This window comes from Monodon monoceros, unplaced genomic scaffold, assembly GCF_005190385.1.
Source record: "Monodon monoceros isolate NGI ecotype Baffin Bay Population unplaced genomic scaffold, NGI_Narwhal_1 Super_Scaffold_5, whole genome shotgun sequence".
Lineage (NCBI taxonomy): Eukaryota > Metazoa > Chordata > Mammalia > Artiodactyla > Monodontidae > Monodon > Monodon monoceros.
The window spans coordinates 8,224,724-8,245,256 of NW_021703782.1; the positions used below are offsets into that span (position 1 = coordinate 8,224,724).

At 42.0% G+C, this 20,533-nt stretch overlaps 1 protein-coding gene across 1 annotated transcript in view; it reads left to right on the plus strand.

Moving 5' to 3' along the window:
- Positions 1-20,533, plus strand: part of PINX1 (PIN2 (TERF1) interacting telomerase inhibitor 1) — an 82,238-nt gene that overhangs the window by 21,374 nt on the left and 40,331 nt on the right. Inside the window, exon 6 of the mRNA XM_029203697.1 lies at positions 2,206-2,282. Coding sequence (XP_029059530.1) covers positions 2,206-2,282 — 77 coding nt within the window. The remainder of the gene's footprint in view (positions 1-2,205; positions 2,283-20,533) is intronic.

Consider the following 20,533-nt stretch of genomic DNA (forward strand, 5'->3'; position numbering starts at 1 on the left):
ATAAACCAAATCCAGGCAGATAACATATACTTCCTATTCTGTTCAGTTTTTTGACTGTCATTTTCTCTGAGACAAGTTTATCAACAGTATTTGCTGTGATTTGACCGTCATTCAGAACTGAGGCCAATAACTTTCAAACTCATTTTTAATATGTATATTTTATTCAAAACTGGCCATAATTTTATAACATTTGTAAACTATTCAGCCAGGACCATTAACTAATAACCATTTCAACATCACTTCCATCTTCACAGTTTTATCTACCTTTAAGTTCCTTTCCATTGGTCTCTGTTAATTCTTCTCTGTGTTTTGTTTTCCAGATCAAATCCAGAGCAAGGCCTGTAACAATCCTGGTTTCTATATTTACTTAAGTGAACTTTGCTAAAGGGTAGACATTTCTGATACGAGGACCCATCACCAAAACTTTAGAAACACTTGCGCCTTCATTGGTACATTCTCTACTAGCTTGACAGCTTTCCCTTTGATTCTAGATTTGTTTTTCATCACTGCGTGTTCATATTTTGACATCCTGTTTTAGAATTGTCATCTTGCATGTACCCTCCCTTCCTTAACCCCTGCAGCATTCCTTTTAGTTCAGTTGCTGTAAAAGAGATTGTCATTTGCATTTCTTTTAGGGTATCTCTTCCATTTCAGGAGCTAGCTTAGGGATGGGTGGCTGCCACGTATTTTGAACTCAGTACAACTCCTTTTTCTGAACTAGAAACTGCCACCCGAATGTGCTCTGCCGTGCAGAATGGGTTCTGCTGAGGGCAAAGCTTGGAATAGATCTCAGACTTCATGAACGTTGTCCACTTCTCCCCACCAGTTTTATTCCCTACTTTTCTGGTTCATTTTCTGAGTTCCCATCTGGGATAGGCTTCATTTTGCTCTCGAGTAGCTTTCCTTTGGGGTCTTCTGTCTGGGTTCTACGTAATAACCAGGTAGAACCAGGAAGCTTCATTTATTTCCAGCTCAGGAAGAGAGGCGAGAGCAGCACAGAGCCACGCACGAGCCTGTCCTCCTGGCAGGAACAGGTTGCACTGACAGGACCCATGAGTCTGGTACTGCAGCCTAGGAAACTGGTTTTGGCGCCTGGTTTTGTATTAAATCGAAGGGTGTTTGTTTTTTTTAATTTCATGGAGTCACTGAGCAATATCATATTTGAATGCCCCAGTGATAGTCAGTGAACTAGAACCCTTCTGGGTCATGACGGTACTTTGCCAAGTCAGTTTGCTGCAGGAAACCAAGAAGATAAGTGGGTCTGTGACAGTGGAGCTCAGGCTTCCAACGCAGAACAAAGACTCTGGTGTCTAACCCAGAGCCTCACTCCCCCGGAGCCTCAAGACTTTATATGTAGTAGTTACATTTTAGAATACATTTACTGTGAAGTTGACAAATGGGACTAGATTTGGTCCACTGCTCACAGGGTATTATTGGTAGAAGTGGAAATTCCGTAGAAGTGAATTTTAAATTAGTTGGTTTGTGGGTTTGAAATTAAGTTAAAGAGTTTAGGGTTTTTAATAAGAATCAAGGATCCTTTGGACACTGTTTTTGCCAGAAGCCATTTAATTTCCGACTCTTATTATGTATCCTTTTATTTAAAAATGATATAGCTATTACAGTGAAAAAATTTAAAGAGAAAAATCTGAAACCCTTTCACCCTAATGCAATGAATTTTATTTGCATTTATTAAAAAAATTTCGTTCATTCAATTAATTATTGAGCTTCTATGTGTCAGATGCAGTATGTTCTCATTCCTGTGCTCATGTGGGGTTTTGGAGCTACATTTCTTAGCAGCATTTTTTTTATCCCGCATTTCATAATCCTAAGCAAGTAGCTCATGTCTCCTTGAAGTAAACAGGATCTATTTTCTAAGTGGGGAGCCCAGAGGTCCAGAAATCATACCTTGAAGGTATACCAGTAGTAGAGCTGCTGTAGAATTGAGCTTTCCTCTCGATCTCCATGCTCAGGGCAGTTTCTAACATTAAGAGAAAGTCAAGGGTTCTGGTTCACTTATTTGATTTTTAAGTGATTTTTAAATTTATTTAATTGCAGTAATCTGTGAAGGGGAAACAGAAGGTCAGTAGTTTACAAAATTGTTTATTTCTTTTCCAAAACCCATCTTGCTTTCAGGAGTTTCACGGTTTATATTTGTATTCCTTATTTTAGAAAGAATATATTACTGAAGGCGTCATGTTTTTCTAGGGAAGGATCTCTCGTCTCGGAGCCAAACAGATCTTGACTGCATTTTTGGGAAAAGACAGAATAAGAAGACTCCCGAGGTATTAAACCACATACGATTGATTTCTCAACTGTGTATAGAACTATGTATATTTATTGCTCATAGTACTTTCCAGGCAAAGTTACCAAAAAAACCTTCTAGAGGCTTCATACAAAGGCTAAATGGTGTCCTCTGAATAGTAATACTTGATAGATGATATGTATTATAAGGAACTTTAAAAAGAATGTGTGTTCTCTGGGCTTTTTTCCCTCCTGGTGTGAGGACTAGACTAACCTCCGGGAAGAACGCCTGTTGCTGATGGATTCAAAGGGGCCAGCATCTCCCGGCTGCACGAGAGAGGGAGGCGCTCGCTGCAGGCAGCCATTTTGCTCGCTTTGCTCAGACTGCGTAGCTCTCTCTGGAGCATGGCTATGGGGAAGACCGTCAGACTCACGCTCAGTCCTGGGCTCTTCCACTTGAAAAGCATTTTGAGACAGTGTTGGATCGGCATGGAGAATCTGGAAGGGATTTAGATGTGGTATTTCCTCCATTGTACAATATTGTTTGTTTCAAAACTAGAAGACAAGAATCGAGTGACTAAACTGCACCCTGAATGGGGTGCATCCATAATTCATGATCCTAACTATTAAATTGGGCTCTGTAATACAGCACAAAGTTCTTTGTGCCATTTCCAACTGTAAGAGACAGCCCTGGATGTCGTTTGCATATCAAAATATTAGGATTCTTAGAATATGCATTTCTGGAGATAATGGGATAAAAATATTTAAAATTGATCTTATTGATATCTATGAAAATCTGAACTATATGGTTGCTCTCACTAGCTATGGTAACTGTCACTCAGCTAATCTGATGAGTCATACTCACGTTCCTTTATTGGTTCCTAGTCAAGGCCCTGATGATTACAGAGCAAAAAAGACGTGTTTCATTTATTTCTGACATTTCTCCAGACTGTCAGAAAATTTTCCAGGATGGTAGCTATTTGTTACTTAATATAATTTTCAAAGACTTCAGAATTACCAGTTATTGGAAATTTTGTTTGGTGACTTCCTTTGTAGGTTAGGACCAAACTCCTAGTCTTTCAGCACTTTTCTGCCCCCGCATGTGTAGCCATGAGGACAGAGGAGGGAGGCCTGGGCCCCGGGGCCTGCTGAGCGGCACTTCCTGCAGCTCTGCTGAGTTAAGTCCAGGCAGGTGGGTCATTAGGGAGGGAGCGTCCCGAGTTCAGGCTGCACTGGATGCTTCATTCACAGGAGGCTGTTGAAAAGAGCCAGGGTCATCAGACAACCCAGCTTCTGGTCACACCTCTGCTCCGCCCCTCCCTGGTTCCTGTGGGATGTGGATTAGGCCCTCTGCCTGGTTCACCAAGGACTTCCGCCCCTGGCTTATCTCAGTTTTCCCCTCCTTCCAGCGTCCTCAGTACCCTCAGGGATGCTCTCTGAGCCTCTGCTCTGCCCTAACAACCCCGCCTGGCCACACCCTGCGCCTTGACCTCAGCGCCACGCCCCTCCCTGGGTCCCCGGGGACTGTCTTTCTGTCCCAGCTCTCCCAGTCGTGCATTCCCACTGCACCGGCTTTTCTGAATCCTTGCCTTGGATTACTTGATTCTCCCTGCTGCCAGCCTTCATTGCCCCCAGCCTGCGTCCTCTCTCTCCAGCATCCTCTTTGAAATTGTACAGTTGAACAGATCGGGGAAGGAAATATTATTTATGGGCTTCTGGTAGAACTTTAAAAGAATTTATGTGGTAAGCACAGGAAAGCTTTTTGTTATAGGAGATGAGAGGTTTCTCATCCTCTGATCGCTATCTATTTGAGGGCTTACTGGTGTGGGATGCCATAAGGTTTTTCAGCACTGCGCGGTACTTGACTTTTTGGCGGTGTAGTCGTTTATGATCTGGTTAAAGCGAGCCGTTCCCCTGTATTTGAGGAGTTCCAGAAACAGTTCCCTAGTACTAGCCCAGGGAAAATCTATTTTGGTACACTTGGTGTGGAGAAGACCAACCTTGATATAATTCTGTGTTTTGTGCAAGAATGATATCCAGGCACATCGTAATCTCTCATTCTGCTGATGCATTTAAGATCCTGCTTGGTGGAGAGGCTGTGTTCTATCAAGGTGCAGCTCCTGCTCTAGAGCCGTGCTTCTCCACCACGGTTGCACAAGAATGGGCTGAGGAGCTTTACAAAAACTGCTCTTGTCAGGGTCCCACCCCAGATCAATGAAATCCAAAGTCTGGGTTAGGGTTTGGGCATCAGCACGTAAAAAAAAGAGAGAGCCCTTTTGTTTTGTTTTTTTTTTAATTAAAAGAAAAGATATCCTACCCAGATGATTCAGGTGTTTATTCTGCCATGTAATGAGGAGTAAGGCTTGAGAACCACTAGTAGAGGCCCTGACGGGTAACTCTGCAGGTGGAGCCTTGGCTGTAGTGTCAGGACTATTGCCTAGAGCAGGGCTTCTCAATCCTCATGTGTACACAAATCCTCTGGGACTTTTGTTAAGCTGTGGGTTCTGTTTCACAAGGGCTGGGTGGGACCTGAGATTCTGCATTTCTGAGGAGCTCCCGGGCGATGCCGCTGCCGCTGGTGGCACTGCCGCATGTGCCGCAGGGAGCGCATGGGGCCTCTGCAGTGTTTTGTTTTTTTTTTAACATCTCTATTGGAGTATAATTGCCTTACAATGGTGTGTTAGTTTCTGCTGTATAACAAAGTGAATCAGCTATACGTATACATATATCTCCATATCTCTTCCCTCTTTCGTCTCCCTCCCTCCCACCCTCCCTATCCCACCCCTCTAGGTGATCACAAAGCACCCAGCTGATCTCCCTGTGCTATGCGGCTGCTTCCCACTAGCTGTCTATTTTACGTTCGGTAGTGCATATATGTCCATGCCACTCTCTCGCTTCGTCCCAGTTTACCCTTCCCCCTCCCCATATCCTCAAGTCCATTCTCTAGTAGGTCTGTGTCTTTATTCCCGTCCTGCCCCTAGGTTCTTCGTGACCTTTTTTTTTTTAGATTCCATATATATGTGTTAGCATACAGTATTTGTTTTTTCTTTCTGACTTCACTCTGTAAGATAGACTGTAGGTCCATCCACCTCACTACAAATAACTCAATTTCGTTTCTTTTATCTCTGCAGTATTTTACATTTGACACACACCTGCATGTGTATATGTACTTAAATCTAATCACATTTTTTAGGCACCAAATAAAACACCTGTCTGTAAAGCAGTCACTTTTAAATTTGTCTTTTACACACATATGGATTTTCATATATTGAGTTCGCTTTCATTGAGGCATACCTGTACCTTCGTTGTTGCTAAGTAAACCGTTGCTAAGAAACCTTAACCAAGTTAATTACAACAGCCCTTCTAGCTGAGGGCTGGAGTCCTTTGATCAGATCTGTTTGAAAACACAACCTCTTTTGGCTCCAGTGTTCAGCTGGAAGGAATATTGCTTTGTTTTACTCCCTTGACCCCCATAGCAACATTGGCCTCAAGTCAATCTTTGGCATTACCGAGGCCAAGGCGCTGCTGGAGGTCAGATTCTGGAGTCTCAGAAACCATGGTGGTATGAAATGTTAAAGCGGTAGTACCTCTCTGGGTGCTTTGGATAAGGTGCTGATACTGATCCTGTCTTTGCATCTAGGTTTAAAGAACCTTGGGCGTTGTCCACATCAGGCTTGGGGAGCATCATACCTCTCACATTAAGCCCAGCCCGCTGATTTCTACAACCGCTGGCTGTTACGATAATAGAAATTACAGCTTTATTAAGCATTTGTGTGCCAGGCACTGTGCTAGACGCTTATTTCTCTATTTAATCCTCATAACTGTCTTATGAAGTAGGCATCATTATCGACTTTTTGCAGAGGCTCGGAAAGGTCTGTTACCAGGCTCCGAAGTGGCACAGATGGGATTGAAATCCACGTCCCTCTGACTCCAAAGTCAGTGCTCTTTCCCCTGTACCACACTACTGCCAATGTTAATTAACTTTTGTTGTGTTAAAAAAAAAAAAAAAATCTGCATTTTAATGATCTAGTTATGATGTAGAAATTTTATTTGAGATTTTGCCAGAGACATAAATAGTTAATATTTTAACAGAACTTTGTGGAAAAATGATTCTCATTTTGCTGAAAATAATAGTTTAAGTTTCAAAACGTCACTACCTTGCCTTCAATCAGAGTTGAACTGTTAGGGGTTTGGAAGCATATTACCAAATGCCTGGGCCAGCTTTGGGAACATTTTACTTTGTCATTGGAGCTGTAGGCAGGCTGAATTAAGAACAAGCTAGCTTGAGTTCCTGGAGCATAGGTACCATGTTACTTGTGTATTTTCTGGTCTCTCAAATGAACTGAATGATCTAAATACACATACACATACACACACATATATCCGCAAAACATTAGCAGCCCTTAATTAATACGTCATGAGGTTTTTTTGCTTTTTGTTTTTTTAAAACTTTTAATTTTGAAATAATTATAGATTCACAGGAAGTTGCAAAGATAGTACAGAGGGGTTACATCTTATTAATTAACTATCATACAAGATGAAAACTAGGAAACTGATGTTGGTGCGATCTGTGTGTAGTTCTGTGCCATGTCATCACGTTTGTGGATCCTGTAACCACTGTCGAATTCAGAGGCAGAACTGTTCCCTCACCACGAACGTCTCCCTCATGCTGGCCCCATTTATAGTCACACTCCCTCCACCACAGTTCCTCCCCCCAGCAATCACTGTTGCTAATTGAATTGTCTGATCTGAAATAGAATATCATGTATATGGATCATTGGATCTCTCACGGTCTGATGCTGAGTCTGCTCGTATCAGTGATGATCAATACCCAGGTTTTTAAGGGCTGATTGTAGTTTCAGTGACCTGCCTCCTGCACTTTTCCATGCTAGATTTTATGTCTTCTGTCTCACAGGTCTTTCGAGAACGCCTTGTAGAATCAGATCATTTGATGTCTCTAAAGCCCAAGGTTATCGGTTAAGTCATTTACTTTAGTAATTCTGGAAGTATATCAAACCGTAAAGTGATATATAAATATAGGGTGTATCATAATGTGGCAGGTTTGCCATCTGTAATGTGTCAGCATGGGAGAGCTCCTTGGGCAGTGTCTTGGGGTACACTCATTACGGGGAGGTTGGTGAACTCTTTTAAATTGCATAAAGAATTTGTGTGTGGGTCTGTCTGCATGTGTGTTTGGATATATAAAGTCCAGTGCTTTCATCTGATTTTCACAGGAGTCCTTGAACCCTAAAGAAACTTTAAATCCAGGACTATGCATAAAAACAAAACAAAACAAACTCCTCCCAATCCAAAAAAGAAAATTTTCTTTGTGAGGGTAGTACGAGTTGCTTATAATATGTAGAAATCAAAAGAGATTCACATCAAAACAAAACAACCACCCAAGCTAAACTCAAGATGTCCAGGACACGTTTATGAAGTTTAAATTACGCCTTCTATTCTGTCTCTGACCTTTGTACATTTAATGAAGAAATCGATCCACTGTATTTTTTTTTTTTTTTTGCGGTACGCGGGCCTCCCACTGCCACCGCCCCTCCCGTTGCGGAGCACAGGCTCCAGACGCACAGGCCCAGCGGCCATGGCTCACAGGCCCAGCCGCTCCGCGGCATGTGGGATCCTCCTGGACCAGGGCACGAACCTGCGACCCCTGCATCGGCAGGCGGACTCCCAACCACTGCGCCACCAGGGAAGCCTGATCCACTGTATTTTTACATGTGGGCTTTCTCATCTGTCACATACACTGGACAATGACCTACTTAAAGAGAGAGGACTTATGCCGTACTTGTTCCTGGGTCCCCAGTGTGTGATCTGTTCAGTGCTTGGCACACGGTAGGGATTCAGTAAATTGAAATTTCATTGTACTTCTGTTTTTAAAAAAATAGACTTGTTATCTTAAAAATCATGGCTTGTATAGCTTTACGGTTGATATTTGAAGTATTTTTTTCTTTTTGAAATGTTTTGATCAGTAAATAACTCCCTCTTCTCTGAGAACAGGAAAATTCCATCAACTAATTTCAATCCAATGCCAAGCATAATCCACTAGTGTCCATAGTAGATTTTTGAGGAAGGATTATTGAATGAATGTTTGCTTATGCCAGTTTATGTTTTTAAAAATCAATCCTGTTTGCCAGAAATTGGTTTTCCAACATTGCATTTCACTCTGGAATAGTTTTTCACAGGCTTGACTGTTTTTCATTGCAGTAGAAGTTAAAGCCTTCCTGTCTCTTCAGGGACTACACTCTGACTATATTCATGGGAAGACGGTAACTCTGGATTGGAGTACGCCTAAACTGGAGATGTATGCACTTCCTACGGAGACAAGGAAATGATTGAATATGTTGAATTGAAATTACTAGGGCCCCATGAGACCTGCAGCGGGTACTTGTGCTGGCCAGTGCCTGCTGGGAGTTAGAGGCACAAGTGTGTGTGTGTGTGTGTGTGTGTGTGTGTGTGTGTGTGTCTTTTCTCACTTGGTTGCAAGTTGAAGTTGGAGATACTGAAAAACAAATTCTGTTAGTTCCTATCTCGTTGAACTTCCTGATACTCCTTTTTTTTTTTCCCTTCTCTCATTTTTTCCCTCCCCCACCTTCCCAGTTTCCTTCCTCTATCCAGCTTGTTTCCTGATTCAGCCTTATCACTAGAGAAAATACTCCTAAACCATAGCGAGGACTGAGAGTGTGTTACCAGCATTTCTACTTTGTTTCTCTAAACAACACGCTTCTGGCATAGGCTTTGGGCCAAATAATTGTCAATTTCTTCACCTTTATAACTGGACTGAATTAGAAACCATGTATTTCTTATGTTCTCTCAGGATACCCAGCTAATGATCACTTGCCGTGCATTCCTCTGATAGCTTTTGCTTTTTGAACCAAAGCATGACTTCATTGTGGTTTGTGTCCCTTTCTCATTAATCATCACCAATCCCCTTTCCCATATCTTGCTGACTGTCAAATCTGAAAACTAACTTCCAAGCAGACTCTTCTCTTTTGGGTGGTTGAATTCATGGGGTATTTTAGAACAGTCTTTCTTCTAGTTCTATAGACTACCCTAAATAACTCAGAGGGGAAGATCACTGGGAAAAGAAATCTCTCTCTCTCTCTTTTTTTTTTTAAATTTTTTACTTGAAACACCTTTGAAATGAAGGCTGTTTCTCACTGGTTCTGAATTTTCATGTTCGTAACCCGTATTTGTGAACTGGGTTGAGTTTTGTAAATGGCTTACCAGATGTGGGCTCTTATATTTGAATGTCCCCACTTCCTGCAAACCTCTGTCACTCTGCCTCCTGCCTCACCCAGATCTGCATCACCTTTCAAAAGGTGAGCAGCCTTCCAGCCTAGTGCTTGCTTAAGGTAATCTTATGATGAAGAACCTTTTAGTCAGAGGTAAATTTAAACTAAGCCCACAAACAAGCTAAATAATACATTTATATATAATACTATATAAATAATACTAACAAATAACATTAGTTTTAATAATGTAACTGTTAATATAATGTATTTATTAATACTAATAAATAACACTATATAAATAATACATTTATATAGTTTGTTTTTTGCCAGCAATGATGACGTCAGTAATTCTTGTCAGCATGTGTATTTTTTTTTTTTTTTGGCTGCGCCACATGACATGCAGGATCTTAGTTCCCGGACTAGGGATCGAACCCATGCCCCCTGCAGTGGGAGCACGGAGTCTTAACCACTGGGAAGTCCCAAGTGTTTTGACCATTGATAACAGAATCAAGATTCAAAATAATCTCTCTAAGCTGGGACATTTGGCCAAAACTAAATAGATGAAATTTTGTGAAGATATGTAAAGTCTCATTTAATCCTTGGAAAGAACTAATCTGGTAGCAGTTGAATGAGAATTACCTTAGAGCCTGGGACATGTAACCTGACCACAAGTTTAACCTAAGCCAAAATATGCAGTGTGGCAACTGTCCTGAATGCAGGCTTGGGCTGCTGCTTTAGAAGCAGCTGAAAGCAGCAGGTGTTTGAGGTGTTTTCTGCACTGGTGACTGTATTTGTTCTGTTCAGGCCTGGGTCCCATATTTTATAAGAATGTGTTCAGAGCATGGCATTACGGACAGAGGTATCTGGAAAGCATGTTATACACAGGAACAATTAGATGAGCAGTTAGGAAATTCTGCCTGGACTACAGAGAGATCCTGACTTCGAACTTTTGAATGGTTTCAGGGGTCCTCTAGGAAAGGAACAGATTTGTTTGGTAAACTTCAGATGAGGAACTAGTACTGATGGATGAAATTCACAGAAAGATTTCTACTCAGAGAAGGGAGGCAGCATGGGCCGGCAGAGCTGGCCAGCTGGATAGGATGTACCTCGTGGTTAATTTCCTGGAGGGATTCCTGTAATAGGTGAGAGTCTGAACTACGTGCATGTGAGCTCTTCCAAGTCTAAGGTTCTCTGATTCTGGAGGAAGGAGAACACATGAAATACTCACATTTGAAAAGGTACTTGACTTGAAGTTTTACATTTTCCTAGACTACAAAGGAAAGAGCATTACCTGATTCCTCTCCCTTATTCTCATGTACTTGGGCAGTTTTGACTTTATCTACTTATGGTCTTTATCCAGGAGATGAATGTGAAAAGTGTTTGATGTGTTCAAATACGAAATTAACTAATAGTGAGGTAAAATAGCAAGTTGTCCTGGAGATTCAAGACTTAAAAGAGTTACTAGAAATGGCGAGTGTCAAGGTGAAGGTATCCTGTCAAGACAGTTGTTGTGGATATCCCTATTTTATCTGTCAACTTCATGTTCTTATTTATAAAATGAGAGTGTTGAATTATATGTTCTTGTAGTAGATTCTGTTTTCCAAAGGCAGCCTCAGTGATGCCTCGCATTCCACATACTCTTCTAGATTGACCCCTGCTGGTTTCTCGTCAGGAGATGGAGCCTGGTCCCCTCTGCTTCCATGTGGGCAGGCTTGTGACTTGCGTGTAGTGGTGGGGATTTGTGTGACCTTTGAGGCTTCGTCAGCTAAAATTCTTGCTCTCGAAGCCTTCAGCCTTCATGTAAGCAGCCCAGCTGCCATGAGCCCCCAGATTGTCAGAAAGCCCAGAGCCCAAAGTAGCCTGCATGGGGAGACCGTGACATGGAGAATGATGCGGGTACCCAAGTCTACACAAAGAGCAAGAAGTGCCTGGCCAGCCCCCTGCTATGCCAGCTCTAATCCCTTTTTGACAGTAGCCACGTTAGAGACCCCGGGCAGACCCAGCCAGCCAGGCTTTTCCTCGAAATGCTGGCCCAAAGAAAGAGTGTGCTAATGAAATGGTTGTTCTTGTTTTAAGCTGTTCCTTTGGCGGGGGCGGGGGGCGGGTGGGGGTTATCTAGATAACTGAAATGGCTCTTCTAGGACCCGTCATTCTACGGTTCTGTGATTACCCACTGATGGTAAGCCTGGTAGAATTATCTTAACCAAGAGACGGAGGAAATGATGTCATCTAATGAAATGTTCTCTTTCTTTGGTTTCTTCTAAATTAGGCTCATTAAGTGGCATATGGTATTGAGAATAGACACTTCAGAGTTTCATAAACATATATTTGAGCCCATGAGTAGTTTGAAGACTGTGTGATTTGGGGTAAGTTATTTAACCTCTCTGAGTCTCAGCTTCTTCCTTCATAAAATGGGGATGATAACATATCTAGCAAAGATGAAATAACAAGCCATGTAAAGCTCTTAGCAAAGTCCCTAGCATATAGTAAGTGCCCAATGCATCTGAGTTGCTGCTGCTAAGAGCACTGTCGTCACTGGAATTAACACACACAAAGTTATGATGGTGAGTAATAACTTCCACTGAAAGCTTAGAAATGTGAACATTTTAATCCAGTGTACATAGTCACATGCTGACTGACATTTACTATAAATGTACCGACTAAACCCACTTATTGCCAATGAGTCCTCCCTTAAATTTCTCTAGCAGAGAGGCTTTTGTTGTCATTTTGCCATTACAGCCATTAGAGAGGACTTCTTAGCACATCAGTTCTGTTTCAATTAACATTTAAGATAGGTAATGACTAAGGCGGTAATCTTCCTTCTAATATGATGTCCTGTACAATTTGGGGGAGAGGTATAGGCATTTGTTTAGAGTGTAAAGAACTCATTGCTTTTAAAAAATGAAAGAAAACTGAAATGGAAGCTTTTTATTGTCATCGTTTATTGAGTATCCATGGAGATGGATGGGAGTGAAGTTAACAAAATGTTCAAAATGGATTTCGTGCCGTCGCTAGTCCCAAAAGATTTATAGTGTTTTAGTACCTTTAGAGTCTGTTTGTTTATATAAGGATAATGGATCCCAAGGACAGAAAGACCCTTAGGATCATCTAGTTTATGCCCCTGTACCCAGCAGGACTGTTTCTGTCATCATCCTGCAAATCGGCCTCTTTCCGTTAGCAGTAGAAAGGGAAAACATTTTTAATGTGAATTTCAGAGATTAAGTGAGATAGAAAAAATGTTCCCGTTTAAAGAGGGTGTGGACAGTACAGATTATCTAGAGAGGTCCTAGAAAATTTCACTTTTGCAGACGTTTACCAGAGAATTGAGGGACAGTCTATTTAAGACAGTCTATTTAAGAGGTATCAGGACGCCATTATCCTATCCTTTCTTTTCACTGAAATCCATCTAAGCAACATAAAGATACGAAAACTAAGACAAAATAGTAAATAGTTTACCAAGGATATTAAGTTTTGAACCAACATGATTCTTTGTACCTAGTATGACCTTTACTTACCGAGACACAAAAGGTATTCTCTTACAGGTTATGTATAGTTCTGTTTTCTTCTCTTCCACAGAAAGTATAGTTTCTTGGTACTTATTAATGGAAAACCAGGAAAAACTTCAAAGTTATAAACATTTAACCATTCTGTAATTATTTATTGAGTACCTAGTGTGTCCCAGTCATTACTCTAATTGCTGAAGCTACAGGACAATAGGACTCGGCTCCTTCGCAGAATTCATGGTCCTCTGCTAGAGGAGATGGCCATATAAACACCTTGACCATGATGTAAAAAGTTACCTGTGAGAATCTAATACATAGAATCTTTTCTACAGAGTATTTTTCCCAGAGCAGCTTGAGTGATCTTTTGAAAATGGGATTGAGATCATGTCACTACTTTGTTCAGAACCCTCCCAAGTTTCCCTGTCACACTCAGAGTAAAAAGTCCAGTCCTTACAGTGGCCTGAAGTCCCGCGTGACCACACCCACACCTGGCGGCTCTCACACGCGCTCTCACAGTCGCTGCCATGCTCACCTCTGGTTCTCCCTGCCTGCTCTGCTCTTGTCACTCTGGCTTCCTTGCTGTTCCTCCAGTAGTTCAGGAGTGTTCCTGCCTTAAGTTTCAGTACTTGGCGGCTCCTCTGCATGGAATGTTTGCCCCCTACCTACTTCACGTTTTTGTGCAAATGTCATCTCACTTGGCCTTCCTTGATTTACCCTGTTTATAGCTGGAAACACAAACAATAACAACAAAAAACCCTGACACTCCTGTACCATCTCCTTTGCTTTATTTTTCTCCATAGCAGGAATCCGAGATTCACAAAAGAGTAACAGTGATGGCGGAGGTGGTAAATCCTCTTCAGGACAAATGAGACGTGTTTGTGATCTCACCTGACACAGACTGCTAGTCTGTAATCGGGTGGAATTGCACAGCAGAGACTGGCTGCTTAGGCCCGTCTTGCTGAGTGTGCCCAGCAGTGTACTGAGCATGGCTAAGATGTGCTTCCTGTCTCCTGGGCACGTGAATACTCACGTCTGTCCTCTGTAGGAGCTCATACCCCGCCGATACTTGAACGTCTGCTTCTCCGTGCTTTGGTGCCTGTCAGGGGCGTGGAGAAGGGTAAGAAGCTTAGAGAACTTGGAGCACAGTGGGCAGCTGCCTGACTGCGGTGAGGTCGGTGTATAAATAGCGCCTTCGATCAGGTTCCTCGCTAGCCTCGTCCAATTCAGAGTGCAGGTGAAATCGTTCCAAGTGAGGAAGAAGCATCGCAGAGCTAAGTTTTCTATTGAGCACAGCTTCTGACAAAAGCAAGAAGAGCTAGATATTGACTTTTTGGTGCCTGTTCTATCAGTGGTCTGTTAATCAACAGAGAATAAATTATTGCTCTTCAGAAACAGGAAAGGATCCCCCTTGGCTTGAACGGGTTTCCACCTTTCTTTTCTTTGTTTTTTTCTCTTTATTGGTAGAGGATCTTTCCTCCAGCCATTTGCTCCTTGGGGGTTTTGTTAAGGACTGAAGGGAAACTGAAGGGAGCTCTTTTGATTTATCTTCTATCCTTTCCTTTTGGTCACTCCACAGGGTAAAATAGCCGAGTTGGCTTTAATGTGTCGCCATTAGAGACCAAACATTAGCTGGAATAAACCATCATGCCTCACAATGAAAAATGTCCCCTGATTGGCTAATTAATCAGTCAAAGGGGAATGACATGGCTCTTGGCTTGAGGGACTCTGCTGGAGAGAAACAGGCTGTTGATAAATGGTTTTCCAACAAATTCATATATCAAGGAAACTTAGTCATTTTTTAACTATAGTTTGTGTGACTGCAGTTTTTTCCAACTTTCCCTTTTCTGCTGCTCTTGCTGTTTAGGCTGCGTTTTTTGTTGTTGTTGATAGAAAAATATAGGATTTTAGGTATGGGAAAATAAATGCCTTCTCCTTACTCACGTCTGTTAGTCTGATTGGTTTTGATTGTCTAGGTTTATCAGTAGGTGAAAGAAAATCAGATAGCTTTTTCCGAAATTATGGATTATAAATTTTCCTGGCTTACTTCAAAGTTAAGATCTTCAGATTTTAGTCCACACTGTCTAAATTTGAATCCTGGTTCCATCAGTTGCTAGCAGTGAGACACTGGGCAGATTACGTAACCTCTCTGTGCTTTAATTTCCTCATCTTTAAAACGGAGATAATAATAGTTTCACCTAATAGAATTGTGAAAATTAAGTGATATCATCTATAAAGCATTTGGAACAGTTCCAGCACAGCGTGATTACTCATTAAATATTCATTGTTATTTTTTTAATCAAAGTAATATATGTACATAGATTTAAAAAATTAAGCTGCCCTAAACATCACGAAAAGCAGCATTCATCTTTTCTACCCCTTGCCTCCTTACCTCCTAAGCCTGCTTCCTACAGCACCTTCATTTCTTACATGGTATCTTGTGTGGTATTTATAGGGCAATTATCTCACGGTATTTATCTTCATATTTAAAGCACATATCTTGCATTGACTTTCTTGATGTGTTAGTCTAACATTACCTGGACTTTTATTTTGGTAGGTTAGGATTTAGGCCTTTTACCATTCAAAATACTGATGTATTATCCTTATTAGTTATTTTAGTGTTTGGTGTTTATATTTTTATGACTATGTAAATACTGTTCACTGCTAAGCCAAGTAGTGTACCATAACTATATTTCCTTTTACAATTTTGTGTTGTTTTCTGGTGGGGAATGAAAGGCGTAACCATGTAATTTTCCCCGTGCCCTCTACTAGCCATGTCATATAAAACTTTCTGCAGTGTCACACGTGTCTGATAATCTGTCAGCTCAGTCTTTTCCCCAGGAGACCGCCCTCCTCGGACCCTTTCTGCCCGCTCACTCTGGACTGCTTGTTGGGTTTGCTCTGCGCTGTCATCCTAGACATTCCCCTCCACTTTGCTCCTGTTACCTCCTCTGTCTTGCATCCTGCGTCTGTCTCCTCACTCATCTTCCAGCAGCTTTCTGGGAAGGCATGCAGTTCTGAAAATCTCTGTCATAATGCCATGGAAGATTGTGTGGGTATACAATTCTGGACTGAAAATCATTTTCTTTCAGAATTTTGAAGGCATTGCTCTAGTGTCTTCTGATATCCGTTGGGGCTGTTCTTATTTCTATCCATGACATATATCTGTTTTCTGTTTTCTCTTATTTCTATCCATGACATATATCTTATTTCTATCCATGACATATATCTGTTTTCTCGCTGTTCTTATTTCTATCCATGACATATATCTGTTTCCATGTATATGATATATGGATCTCATATATCCAGAGAAAACAGGATCTTCTTATCCTGGGATTTATAAAATCTTGTGGAAATGTGAGTTGTTGGATATTTTTAGTCACCAGACACACTTGATAGGCCTCCCAATGTGAAGTTTCATGTTCTATCAGTTCTAGAAAATTACCTTTTATTGATTCTTTGATTACTTTTTCCCCTTTGTTTTTTCTGGAATCATTAGTTATGTGGTGGACATCTTGGGTTATTCCTCAGATTTTTCTTATCTTTTGTCTCCTGTTTTTCTATATTTTTCTACTTTTGGGGAGATTTTCTTAATGTTATCTTCCAACATTTCTATTAAAATTTTAAGTTTTATGCTCATATTTTTAATTTCCCAGAGCTATTTTTCATCATCTGACTGTCCCCTTATTTTTAAATAGCATCTTGTTCTTGTTTCATGAATATAATATATTCCCTTGTCTCTGAACGCATTATGTTATGAGATTTACAGGTGGTTTTTCTTTTTCCCCCGAGCTCCTTTTCTCTTTTGGTTTTGGTTTGTTTCTCTCCTGCTGGAGCATTTCCCCACAGCCTGAGGTTCCTTTGCTGTCTGCGCTGATTTCAGAGTCAGTGAGCAAATGTTGAGAGCTGCTCAGGCAGCACCGCTCAGCTGGTGAGTTGTGCTGTGTGGAGTGGTCATGGCAACTTGGCTTTTTCCTTGGGGAACCCCCAGATGTCAGAATTTTTGCAGGTCTTTTCTTCAGTGGATTCAGTTTCTCTAGAAGGCACTCTTGCTTGGGGAACATGGGTGGAGGTCATTGCATATGTGCTCTGGCCTCCCTCTTCTTGGGCGGCCGTCTCACCCTGCCGTCCAGCTGCAACCTAGCGGAGCTTCTGTGTAGCAGAGCCTTGCAAGTTGAGTCTTACCAAAGATTAAACCTTTTGTCTCCTCACACATTTTTATTTTAGAGGGAAAAATCTCTATTCCCCATTCCATAAGAGGATAGGGATATTCAGCTAATAGTTACTAAAGGAAAGAAGGTTAGAAACACTAAGATCCAAGCCTTTCACAGCAAAAGGAAAATTTGTTCAAAATTTAACAACCCTTTTTTCTCATCCATCAGTTCCAAATTGTAAACTGTTCTGTCTCAAAAGACTTGGGCAGGGGCGTTGTTTTCAAATCCTGACCCTAGTTTTATTCCAATTTTAAAACAAAAAACAAAAGCTTACTCTATTTGCTATTCAGATTTACTTCCTTATGTGAGGCGTCTGGAAATAATCTAAAATTTAGATTGCCCCAGGCCTCTCCTGTGGGCCTCCCCTCCCTCCTCTTCTTTCTCCACTCCCTCATCCTCATCCTCATCCTCATGAGTGTCTCCTACTCAGGCCATTAGAACGTGAGCCTGATGAGACTGCAGAAGCCCCCGCTTTGAAGTGAAGGAGGTTGTGTATTTGTCGTTACCCTCCTTTCCTTCAGCTCTAATATTTGTTCTTCCTGTGAATTTAAGTGCAAGTCATTCGCTGCACGCCTCAGTTGTCTACAGTGTGTCATGGAAGCATGCAGTTCCTAATTCAGCCCATAGAAATGTGTGAGTGGATTGCAGAAGGTACTCTGAGCATGCAGAAGTGCACTGTTGTTGCTGCGAGCCTGGCGTGGAAGCCATTTGGGCTGATTCCTGTAGGCAGCAGGAAGCCATGGGTCACGTGTCTGCTGCTGGCTCCCATTTTCCTCTCCCACAGAAAGAGTGCAAGGTGTTCTACCAGAAGAGATGGGCCTCACCTGCTGCAGGTGTGCCTTTCTTAGAATTACAGTTGCTCTATTGGGAAAGATGAGTGGAAACTAGTATGATGTTGAAGTGGAAAGAGTCACGAACTGAGTGACAGGAGTATCTCCTCTTTAGTCTTAGATCTCTCTTGGCAGTGACACTTGTGACTCTGAGCCAAGCCTTTAACTTCTCTGGTCCTGAGTTTTAGATTGAGGCATCAGCGGGGTCACTCCAGGTGAGAATGACGATGAGTGAATGAAACACATACCCGAAGTCGCAGGGAAAAACGTAAGAGCGCGAAGCATCTTTTTCATCATTGTGCATCTTATTTACCCTGCATAGTTGAATAGTGGACTTGAGTATGATATTTGATTTCTTTCTTTCCTTTTACCTTCATATCCCTTCAGACCATCACCAGCTCTTGTTGATTTTGTATGTTTAACATACCTACCGCATTCATCCTGCTTTTCCATGTTTACCGATGTCCTGATCGTTATTACCCCTGAATTTCTCTCGGAACTGGTCTCCCTGACCTCAATTTTTCCTTTTTTCAGCGTGTCCTATTATCATCAGTTTCCTCAGAATCTCTCTCTTGTAGTGTTACTGTCCTGCTCAGTCATCGCCAACATCTCACACACACACACACACACACACACACACACACACACACGCACGCCCTTAAACACCCGCACCCCAGACCCTCCACCACGTTGCCCTGCTCTGTCTTCCCAGTGCTAACGCCTGTTGCCCCACGCTGCAGATCTCCCCCAGGACGGTCCCAGCCAGCCCCAGGCAGCCTTTGTCCTACATCTTTGTTTCCCCACATCACTGCCTCTTCTTCCATTGCCCTCGCCTGGTCCACTCTGCCTGTCCGAGTCCTTCCAGTGCAGTTCAAGTCCTGCTTCCCACCACTGAGGAAGGAAGAGGAGGCACACATAGTTGTTCTGCTGAGCAGCCACTGGAATTAAAGTCCTGGCTCATTGACGGCTTCAGCAGAGTTTTGCTAAATGCCTCTGTGCCAGGCACTGTTCTTGGCTCTAGGGATGCAGCAGTAACGAAGCAGACAGGAGTCCCTGCTCTCGGGGGGGCCTGCGTCATAGTTACACCTTCATGAAGGGGTTCCTCTCCGCAGCCTCTTGCTTCACCCACCTCTGCATCCGTCTGAATTTGCTCTCCATGTGTGCTGCCTCAGTGTGCTACCTCTTCATTACCCTTCTAATAGTGTCTGTCTGACTCTTCTACCTTAGATGGTGGCCGTGACTTGTGTCCATTCACAGGCCCTGGCCCAGTATCTTTAATAGTTGCTCACTAAGAAGCTAGGTAACTGTGGGTTAGACAGATTGAACTTTTTTAATACTCATGGGAATCCAAATGTATTGTTTTAATTGCAGGTTAATTTTCCTGCTTCTTAATTGAAAAGTACATATAAGCATTGTTAAGTTTCTGGTTACTGCTTTAAAATTACATTAGCAAAGAACAAAGGAATGATGTAATGATGTGGCAGAACCTCGCTAACTGTTGATAAGAATATTGAGAGTTCACCAATTTTTGTAGAGATCTGAAAGTTTTCATAATACAAAATTTGTTGGGGAACCTACTGATTATAATATTCTTTAACATTTATTTAGCTCTGCTCAAAGAATGGTTCAGTTATTTCATGTGGTGCGTTCACAATGTCATGGTCATTCTTCAAGTGCAAAGTTGTTAGTTCCCAGTTTTTGTCATAATGTGTCCTAGTTTGCTCCTCCCTTAAATCCTTTCAATAAGTTTTCTTGTCATCTGTGTTAATATTAATAGAAATCAAGGATGGAAGCTGGAGGTGAGAGGGAATAAAGGTGGATGAAAGATGCCTGCCACAAGAGAATAGATATTTTGATTCTTTTGCAGAATGTAATTCCCCTGTTCTGTGAGCACTTCCTCCCCCCCATACCTAGAGGTCTGCTATGTTCCTTACTTATGGTTCATCTTCTTGATTGTGTGGGACAGAGTTGAGGCGTGGAAACAGTAGAGTCCTTGGTTCCTCCTGGGCCCACTGTCCTCTGTCTACTCGTGCCTGCTTGGGAAATCTAGATCTGGGAGTAGCAAGCAGGAAGGAAGATTTAGGAATGTAGGGTAACTCATAGGTTTTTGTCATCATTTGGGTTCTGGCAAAGGGACTGCAGTCCCAGAATGGGAGCAAGTTCAAAAAATGGTGGTTTTATCATCAGACTTAGGAATGGAATGCAAAGCTCTTCCAAGCCTGGAATATCCAAATTAGATTGGTGTTCCACGAGTGAAAGTTGTTTTCATAGTGAAGTTTACCCTTGTACGTGGAGCAAGAAGTTCTGAGGGAATTGTCTTTGGTGCGTGAGGAACACACTGCGTGAAGTCTCAGAGGTTTGTTTCACCAGTCCAGGTGACCCAGGCATTGTCCACTCCCTGAGCTTATTCCTGAAGTTGTTCCGTGTGCTCCTGGGGAGGGAGTTCCTTGGACTCTATGTGATGGGATTTATGACTTGTATGTCCTTTACTTCCCTTTCAC